Source organism: Montipora capricornis, chromosome 12 (assembly GCF_036669925.1).
Source record: "Montipora capricornis isolate CH-2021 chromosome 12, ASM3666992v2, whole genome shotgun sequence".
Classification (NCBI taxonomy): Eukaryota; Metazoa; Cnidaria; class Anthozoa; order Scleractinia; family Acroporidae; genus Montipora; species Montipora capricornis.
The window spans coordinates 6,162,103-6,172,665 of NC_090894.1; the positions used below are offsets into that span (position 1 = coordinate 6,162,103).

General features: G+C 39.0%; 1 protein-coding gene across 1 annotated transcript; it reads right to left on the minus strand.

The window, feature by feature from the left end:
* Positions 1 to 826: 826 nt before the first annotated feature.
* Positions 827 to 2,150, minus strand: LOC138027384 (alpha-2B adrenergic receptor-like). Its single transcript, XM_068874961.1, has 3 exons — positions 2,111 to 2,150; positions 1,336 to 1,707; positions 827 to 1,002 (listed from the first exon to the last, which is right to left on the minus strand). The coding sequence occupies exons 1-3, from the start codon at positions 2,148 to 2,150 to the stop codon at positions 827 to 829; spliced, it is 588 nt and encodes a 195-aa protein (XP_068731062.1).
* Positions 2,151 to 10,563: the final 8,413 nt, after the last annotated feature.

The window sequence follows — 10,563 nt, forward strand, 5'->3', positions numbered from 1 at the left end:
TAAACCGTTTGTCTTTAAAATTAAAAAAATTCTGTAGGTGAAAAAAAAATTAGAGACATTTCTAAAAAAACTTATTTTTCTGAAAAACTGACCTACAGATTTTATTGAATTTTAAATACTTTAGAGATTATTTCTAACAGTACTGGAAACGCTGAATAGGAAGATTTCACCGTCCCGTTTTTCCAAATAAGAGACATTATATCTTGATTTTAAGGCTCAAAGAAATGCCTTATATTGTTGCCACGGTAACGTTATGTTGGAGGAAAATGTAATGTGGGAACTCTATGATGAATACTTAATACCCTCGCCAAATTTCGTCTTGATATGATTATCCTAACTGTATTGAAGGCCAGAATATGTTTATTTGATTGAAAAAAAAGGAGAAACTATTTCGAGACTCTTTAAGGTCCCGAATAAAAAAACGTTTCAAAAATAAAACAATCGAACTTGTTCGAGCACTTCCTCAAGACCCTTAAGTTCTTTGCGATTTCACATGGCTTGTTTATTACCGATCGTTTATGCTCCTCCACACGTTGACATAATCTGCATCACACTTAAAGAAATATACAACGAATTGCAGATTATGTTGGCTTTACAAGCCGAATTTTTTATCCATGAACTTGAACTTGAAAATTACCGTGGAGCGGTCGAAACGTAGTTCTTATTTTATATCGCTCGTTTTCATAACTAACAAAAATAAATGAATAAATAAATAATCCCGAGATAGTTGGGACAATGCAAGTTAAATTTTAAGATAAGTATTCGTTGCCGCGGATTTCTTCGTTTGCTTTTCAGTAACTGGCATCCCAGTTAAACGAAGAAGTAGCTAAGTCGATGAACAGCGCCATTTTTTCAATGTTGCCACAACAGCTTGTCTTACTTCTAAAAACTTCCAACAGTAGAGAAGTGGGTTCAAAGAAGAGTTTACTAACACGTAAACCCCTGCATATTGATGGCTTAAAACAAGAGTCTGGGACAGTTCGCCTCGGATGCTATGCAATGCTTCGATAACAGTGTAAAAGAGATAACAAATCAGCAATGCAAGCTGAACCCATAACACACTGGACACCGCCTTTTTGTACTTTGCTATGCGGCTCGCTTCACTTCACAGACTACTACATACTATTGCTGGATCTTCACAAGAGCGCCTGTCTTGAACTGGAATGCACAGTTGACGGAGATTAAAGAAAATCATTGTGTGCGAGAACACGGAGGTTGACAGACAAATGAGTAACACTGTTTGTATAAACCTTGATGTAAACTGAGAAATCCTTACGTAGACAGCAGAGGCGGCAGTAGCCAAAACCCAAAACGTTATAATTATTCCGTACACACGTTTCGTAGTTACTGTTTCGCTGTACCTCATTCCCAATGACGAAGCCAGAAGTCTGTTCACGCTCATAGCACTCGTGGTCAACAAAGACACCGTACACAACGCAGAATTTATTACAGCAGTAGTGGAAAATGCGCAGTAGCAAAGTTCGCTCCAGTGCTCTTTTATTGCAGACACCAAAGAGATAGCAGTTAAAGGATCGGAAAGCATACCGACACAGAAATCACTCGTCTCTAAGCTTCGAAGCAACAGTTTGGACGGTGAACCAAGTGTAGACTCTTTCCGGAGGGCAACTAGTATTAAAGCATTTCCCAAATATGTAAAAATGCATAGAAATACACCAAAAGTTGACAGAAATATAAGGTGGTGTATTCCTTCGGTGAAGCTTTCAGGTCAGACGTACTCTAGGTCTTCTTCCCAACAATTTCTGTAAGGTTTGCGTTCATTGACATGGTGTCGTTGTTACAGTTGCTTTTCAGCCAGCCAAACGGGTTTCGTAAAGTCTAAATTATGCACATTTATGCTTTTCGATTAATGAGACAATTCCCTGAATTCAAACAGTACTCTTTTCAGTGGGCAAAAAGGTCGACGTGATTCTCGTACTTATCAGGACAAATTAAGCGATTGTCTCATACAGACAGTATAGACAAGTACTGAAATCTCAATTCCTTGTAAAAACCAGCATATTAATTTTCTGGGGTAGACTAGGTATCGGAGAGGCTAAAAATTTATGCATGCGCTGAGGGAATGTTTGAACAAGAGAGAAAAATGCAGTACCTCCAGACGTGGCGCTGGAGCGTCGTACCAAACGAGTCATCTCGGGATTTCAGCCCGTGCGGTCGCTTTTGGACGCATTTGACCTTTCGCTGCTTCCTGCTACCGACCTCGCCTCCCGGTACGGCATCGAGGGAGAGATATGTCGGCCCCTAAACCATATGAGACAAATCCCACGCCTACTCACAGCTCCAGACCGCACTTGTCATTACAATTTAGCGTAAGATTTCCATCGCTTATATATTCAAGAGAAAAGTCATTTTATGGTAAGCACTGGAGTCGCGTGTGTACGCACGCGCCCAGCTTACGGTAACATACACACATGCTTAATGTTAATTAATTAATTAATTCATTAATTAAGTAAATTAATAATTTATCTCTTTTCCCTAGCCCCCACCGAAAATGATGCCGCTCGGCATCATTTTTGTAAGATTCGTAGCGCAGCGTCCTTTTCATCGATCGCGCTGAAATTTGGCGTGTTTACTGGGGAAATATATCCCCAGTTTTCCAGAAAATCTCGGCTTTCTAGCGCTTATTGCGACTACATGACAGCCATTCTAACTCAGGCAATTTGAGCCGATGCGATGACCAAATTTTCAATCGATCGCGGAGCTCTCGCGAAGCGGTTTTTCTAAAGTTTTTCAGCCAAAAAATTACACTACATGCTTCGGAGTAGATAAAGAAAAGGATTTTTGGTTTATTGGATGGGATTTCAAGCGTTAAAATCGCTGAAAAGGTAAGATTAATTATTTAGCGATGCAATTGCGTGTCTGGAGCACATGGTCCTTTGATCTCACAGAATTGTGTTTTTCCTCAAAATATTCGCTTGTTTTCGCTTTCGCTCGCACATATTTACCTTTATTACATGTCCCGTGAGTAGTTTTATCCTCTGGGATGAACTTTCCGTCGAAAAATGGGTTATTTGGGTGGTTTTTGGCAAACAGATGTCAATTATTCGTAATGCGACCCCTTCCGTTGCCGTTAGCAACGGGTCGTAAATTTGACATCTGTCATCACCTTATCACATTACTAATTATCGCTAATCCGATTATTTCAAAAAATCCAAAAATATTCGTGCCTCATCAGTTTTCGGTCAAATTTATGACCAAGGAAGTAGATAAATTGAAGAAAATTTTATTTTCCAGCCAAAAATTCGTAATCAACGCTAAAATGACCAAATTTTGCGTGGAAAACTATTTTTTTGCATTATTTTTCTTGAATTTTTTCATTCAAATTTCGCTTTTATAAAAGGTTTCATTTGTCTGTAAATAAGTTATATGCTGTTGGAAAGCTTATTTTCTTAGCTTTAAAATGATGTATTTTTTTCCCCCTAACTTTAAATATTTTTTAAGAAAAATAACTTTTTTTGGCGATGGCAGATTTACCGCAGTTTTCTTGCGGTTGGGAAGGTAGGGAAATGAGTTTTAAAGTTTGTTTCGTCTCGAATTTCGGATTAGCTACTAAAAGTAATACCTTCCAGGCATAACATTTACAGCTAAAATGCAGAGCATATGCAGGTACATGACTAAATACACAATATTTAAAAGATATATCAATTAAAAAGAAAAGCCGCTTTTCAAAATACGGCCCTTGATTTTCTTTTAAAACCAGTAAACTCAGTGGTACGGCTAAAATCAGATAGCGCATTCCGCAACTTAGCTGATATGTAAGAAAAAGAACTAAGACCATGACTGGTTGTTCCAGGTTTATTGAGGGACAGAATGTAATTTCCGCGAAGATCATGCATAAGAAGAGGACGGCAGAGAAAACGTATCTTTCATATAAGCAGGAAAACCCTTTAAAGAAATGACAACAACGTACTTTTTTTACAGTAATATGAGGAAGTTTTGAATGCGCTTATTGCACAGGGATGTAGAGTTTGACTTAAGTGGTAAGAGTCCTGACAAAGAAACCATGGACAAAATCAACACTGCCCAAAGTTCAGCCAATTCTAGCCCCGATTATGTAAACTCAGTTTACCCTCCCAAATTTTGATTACTTCTTTTGATTATTATTATTATTATTATTAGATTCACTCCATTCATTAGGCAAATACATATAAATAGAGATAACAAAGTAGGTAAATTTAAACAGTTAAGATGTATTAGTTATTTCCAAAAAGAATATTAAATGGAGAAGGGCACATTACAGTAAGGACTAATTAGGGCCCTTAAAACAGATATTATTGAAACAATAGCTCTTTTATATAAAATAATACACATCACGAAACAGAAAGTACACACACAAAAAGAAAAATTTACAGACAAATTAACAGAGCTAGAACTGACATGGCCATGTTCTTCCATGACCGCTGACCGCTTCCTCCTGTGCCACCTGTCTGCCTTTCTTTCAAGCTGCAAGCCACTTCCAACTTAGGTTTTGAAACAAAACAATACGGCAGTTTAAAACAGCGAATCGACTAAGGCAACGGCAGCGCTAAAATCAATGAAACCATGACGAGGAACAATAAATGACTGGCAGGCATTTTAGCGCATTTCTTTCCCGTACTTTGCAAAACAATAAACTAAGCGAAACGCTTTTCCTTCGAGACCGTTCGTTCCAATCCAGTTATAGGCGACCTCGGCATATTCTGCAACGTGAACGAAAAAAATACGTAGTAATAAGTTCACTAAAACAACATTGAGTTTTAAAAACGAGCGATAAAAAATAAGAACGACGTTTCGACCGCTCCACGGTCATTTTCAAGTTAAAGTTCATGGATAAAAAGATTCCGCATATGTAAAATTTCTGCAACAATGGGATGGAAGGTAAAAAGCTAAGTATTTACATACGTAAGGGTTTCTTAAAACTTTTGACGATAAAAATAAACGGTAAAAAACGACGTTTCGACCGTACTTCGGTCATTATCAAGTGAATGGTAAGATTGAAACAGTGAATATATATATATATATATATATATATATAGAGAGAGAGAGAGAGAGAGAGAGAGAGAGAGAGAGAGAGAGAGAGAGCAGTTTAAATGGGCTTCCTGAGCCAACGCAGGTGCCAGGCCACCAGAAGGATCCCGGAGAGATACGCAGTCCAAACCACGGCATGTAAAAATTGTATAAAAGTTAAAAGAGGCCAGTGGACGGACAACTTCTGATGATTTAAAAAGTAAAAAGATTTAATGTAGTGTAAAACGTTTCGGTCGTATGACCTTCATCAGTTACAGTGAATAATGATTAAAAAATTCCTTTTTATATGTTTACAGTGTTAGTTGCTTGTCTCTTAGGTATACCGAATTCCTAAAGGTATCACATAAGAACTTAAAAAGTACAATAGAACGGACATAACAAAAGGTTAAACAATGTACTTAATGATGTTCCTGCATACTTTACTACCTGATTAAAATTCATCAAAGATGTGAAAAATCCCTAAAGGTATTACTTTACGAAGATTATAACTAAAGAGAAAAGCAAACAAAACAGTAAAAGACCCAATACAAAAACACGAGCTCAAGCTAAACCTGAATCCACTAACAATGCACAACAACCATAACAAATTCCCAGATTGGGGCCTTTGAGCCAAACTGTTCAATTTACGGTCAAACAACAAATTTCCCAACAAAAGCCCTTGAACGGTTGAAATATTTGAAAAATTAAATTCTTTATCAAAAAGCGTGCATCTATGAATCATGTAGAATTAAGTGTATTCTGTTTTTAGAATGAAATTCTTGCCTTTCGTTAAGGCCGTGAGGTGCCAAGGTGAAGAGTTGAGCACTCCAATAGGCTTCCTTTGTGATAAGAAGTCTGTCAATATCATCCTGCCTGTTTGTGCCATTAATTTGGTCTATACATTGAAAAGAGAAATCCTGCAGTGAATGGGAAGTGCTATTAAAGTGGACTGCCACTTCACAAGATTTCTTATTTGTAATCATAGATGACTTGTGATTTCTAAATCTCACTTTGAATTCGGTGGTAGTAGAGCCAATATACTGAAGCTGACATTTTTTGCACGAAACTAAATAGATGACATTTTTGGAACTACATGTCAAATTGGGTCTAACGATGTAAGATTTACCTGTTCTAAAACTACAAAAATTTCTCGATTCGACAAAATAATAAAATTAACGACACAAACAGGCAGGATGATATTGACAGACTTCTTATCACAAAGGAAGCCTATTGGAGTGCCCGGCAACTCTTCACCTTGGCACCTCACGGCCTTAACAAAAGGCAAGAATTTCATTCTAAAAACAGAATACACTTCAATTCTACATGATTCATAGATGCACGCTTTTGATAAAGAATTTAATTTTTCAAACATTTCAACCGTTCAAGGGCTTTTGTTGGGGAATTTGTTGTTTGACCGTAAATTGAACAGTTTGGCTCAAAGGCCCCAATCTGGGAATTTGTTATGATTGTTGTGCATTGTTAGTGGATTCAGGTTTAGCTTGAGCTCGTGTTTTTGTATTGGTTCTTTTACTGTTTTGTTTGCTTTTCTCTTTAGTTATAATCTTCGTAAAGTAATACCTTTAGGGATTTTTCACATCTTTGATGAATTTTAATCAGGTAGTAAAGTATGCAGGAACATCATTAAGTACATTGTTTAAACCTTTTGTTATGTCCGTTCTATTGTACTTTTTAAGTTCTTATGTGATACCTTTAGGAATTCGGTATACCTAAGAGACAAGCAACTAACACTGTAAACATATAAAAAGGAATTTTTTAATCATTATTCACTGTAACTGATGAAGGTCATACGACCGAAACGTTTTACACTACATTAAATATTTGCAGGTGGAAACGGACAATAAAAACATGCAAAGAGAAAGCTGTCAAAAACTAATTAAATTTCAAAAATGAAATGTAAATAAGAGGTGAAGAGAATGAAAACTGTATTAGAAGTGTTAAGCAAACATTTCTTTCCCGTTCTTTGCAAGACAATGAAGTGAAGCTTCTTTTTCTTTTCTTCAAACGCTTCAGAACAATCCAGTAGCAGGATAGCTCTGCATTTTGTTCAACGTGAAAGAGACAAAAAAATCGCGAGATACTTGCAACAGAGCAAGTTGTATTTTAAGAGAAGTTTTCGTTGCTGAAAACTTCTTCGTTTGCTTTAGCCCCTCTTTAGTTTCAGTTCAGTACTCAGATCCGGGATGAAAAATGTTTTTGGCGTCTCAGTTAAACATGAAGTACTTTGCTTTTTCAATCCGTCGATGAACAACGCCAGTTTTTCAATGTTGCCTCGACAGCTTCTCTTACTTCTGAAATCTTCCAGCAGTAGAGAAGAGGGTTCAATGACGAGTTTGCCAACACGAAAACCACTCCGTATTGTCTGCTTAAAACAAGTGTTTGGGACAGTTCACCTCTGATGCTAAGCAATGCTACGATCACAGTGTATGGGAGATAAAAAATGAGCAACGCCAGCTGAATCCATAGTACAGTGGACGCCGCCCTCTTATGCTTTGCTATGTTGACTTCAATTCGCTGGTTACCACTAGCACTTGACGGATCTTCACGAGAGCGCCTGTCTTGAACTCGAGTGCGATGTTTACGGAGACTAAAGAAAATAATTGTGTGTGAGAACATGGAGGTTAATAGACAAAGGCCTATGACCGTTTGTATAAACCTTGTGGTAAACTGAGAACTCTTTACGGAGACAGCTGAACCGATTGTAGCCAAAACCCAAAACGTTATAATTATTCCGTACACACGTTTCGAAGTTACGGTCTCCCTGTATCGCATTCCCAATGACAAAGCCAGAAGTCTATCCACGCTTATCGCGCTCAAGGTCATCAACGACACCAAACAAAAAGCACTATTAACTACAAAAGCAGTGAAAAATGCGTAGTAGCAAACGCTCCAGTGCTGTTGTATTGCAGACACCCAGTATATTGCAACTAAAGGATCGGAAAGCATACCGACAAAGAGATAACTTGTCGCTAAGCTTCGAAGCAACAGTTTGGACGGTGAACCAAGTGTAGACTCTGTCCGGAGGGCAACAAGTATTAAAGCGTGTTACGAAAAATAGTATTGCGTGACAAACGTTACTGTCTCGAAGCTTCGCGAGAGTTCGTAGTTTGTTTATATTTAGGTTTGTACGTAAGCGTTTCTAAATCGGTGTGTTTTGTAATCTTTCCATAATTAGATCGATTACTATTTTAGAAAGTTCTAGAAGTTTATTGTCCGAGTATATAAGTAGACGAGTCCAAACGGAGTGTTTTTCTAACTAGTTTTTCACAAGCGAAGAGTTGGCGTTGGCCGTGTTTAGTCAAGTGTGACAGAAGCTGTGTGCATTCAAGTTGGCGGAGGCCGTGTAAGTTTATTCAGTACGTGTTGTTCAGAGTTTTACTTCGTGGAAACTACGTTCACTTTTGGAATAAATCTTCTTGTTGTTGTTCCGACAACCCTGCGTTCAGTTTAGTTTGCAAGCTACCTTTCCTCTAAACATTCGAACTCGTAACATTGGGGGCCTGTCCGGGAGAGGAATTCATTTGTTTGCTGACTACAGAAACCAGGAAAGGACAATTCAAGAAGGAGTTACAGAAAAAGTAAGAAGAACTGTGCAAGAGAGTATATTGTGTTTTTGCTGTGACATACTGCTATGGAAATGGAAAAGCTTTTGCAGATGGGGAAAGAATTCGGATTGCAAGGAGAAAAGCTTCTCGAGTTTGTGAGGGAAGAGGAAGAAAAAGAAGAAAAACGCAGACAATTAGAGGAAGAAAAAGAAGAAAAACGCAGACAATTGGAGGAAGAAAAACAAGAAAAACGAAGACAATTGGAGGAAGAAAGAGAAGAAAAACGTAGGCGGTTTGAAGAAGAAAAAGAAGAGAAACGTCGATTACTTGAAGAAGATAAAAGAAGAGAAGACGAAGAGAGAGAAACCAGGCGACAAGAACGCGAACTAAGAAAATTGGAGATGGAAGCCGAGCTGTTGAAACAGAAAGAGGCTATTGAAGCGGCAAGAAGAGAACATGAGCTGGAAATTGCACGTTTGGCTGTGGAGAGTGCTGACGGACGCCCTGAAGTGAGAGAGGATCGGGTTAAGGCACCTAAACTCCCCTCGTTTGTTGATGGTAAAGACGATTTGGACGCGTATTTGCAGAGATTCGAGAGATTTGCCGAGACAGCTAAGTGGAAAAAAGATGGATGGGCATCGAAGCTCAGTGCTCTGTTGTCTGGACGGGCACTAGAAGTGTATTCACGTTTATCGGAGGACGCAGCTAAGGATTATGACAGGGTAAAGATTGCGTTAATGAAGAGATATGACCTTACCGAAGACGGCTATCGTCGAAAATTTAGAGCATCCAAACCAGAAGTTGACGAGAGTCCGGAGCAGTTTATCGTGCGACTGGACAGATACAGGTTACGTTGGCTAGAGCTTTCGGATACTGCGCGAACCTTTGATGGTCTTAAGGACTTGATCGTGAAAGAACAATTTATTGACTCTTGCCCTAAGGATTTGGCAATTCACCTGCGAGAAAGGGCACCTGAGACTCTAGCAAAGATTGCGAAGATCGCTGACCAGTACTTGGAGGCTCATGGTAAACATTTGTTCAGCTCAGCGAGCAGAAAACCAACAGTGCAGCCTGAGAGGGACGAAGCCAAGAACATGCAGATTAATCCACCAGCTCTGCATTGCTTTAAGTGCAACACCCGAGGTCATAAAGCTGTCAACTGCCCAACCCTAACAAGAAAGTGTTTCCTATGTGGTAAGCAGGGACATGAAGCTAGAAACTGTCGATCAGGTGGACGCAGATCAGGAGGACAAAGTAAGGATGGTAACCCTGTGCAGCGTGGTCAAGTAAGTGCCAGTTGTCTAGTTCAACCACCTGAGGATAAACCTACTGATGAAGAAGTTAAGGCCTGTATTAAAGATGATAAGTTGCTGTTAGCCTGTGGTAAGAAGATTCCATTGTTGAGTAGTGCTTGTATTGAACCGTTGACTGGAGTGAGAAGTAAAATGCCTGTCGTGAAAGGTAGAGTTGGAGAGAAGCCTGTTGATGTCCTGAGAGATACTGGTTGTAGTGGAATTGTAGTAAAGAGGGATCTTGTGTCTGAGGATCAGTTTACTGGAGAATTTAATGTTATGCTGCTCATTGACAATACGGCAAGGAAAGTTCCTATCGCAAAGATTGATGTTGATACACCTTATCTCAAGGGCCAAGTGGAAGCGCAGTGTCTTCGCGATGCTGTTTATGATTTAATTATCGGTAATGTACCAGGCGCAATAGCCGCTGACGCCCCAGACATCTGCTGGCAAGTTCCTGTACAAGAAGCTTGTGCTGTAACCACGAGAAGTCAAGCTAAGAAAGCTGGAGAACATATTCCGTTGAAGGTACCGGATACCAAAGAAAGTCCTGTAGTTGATAGAGAAAAGCTCAAGCAAATGCAGCGTGATGACGAGAGCCTACAGAAATTTTGGGAGAAAGATGACGTAGTTGTGAGAGGCCAGGCTGAGACTTCATTTGAAGTGAAAGGTGGAGTTCTATACCGCGTCTACAAGCACCCTTA

Coding starts and splice junctions, on each gene's coding strand:
- LOC138027384 (XM_068874961.1), bottom strand. CDS start 2,150: ATGACTCGTTTGGTACGACGCTCCAGCGCCACGTCTGGAG. Junction 1,708..2,110: donor CTCCAGCGCCACGTCTGGAG/GTACTGCATTTT, acceptor GCTTCACCGAAG/GAATACACCACCTTATATTT. Junction 1,003..1,335: donor CGAAACAGTAACTACGAAAC/GTGTGTACGGAA, acceptor CTGTTATCGAAG/CATTGCATAGCATCCGAGGC.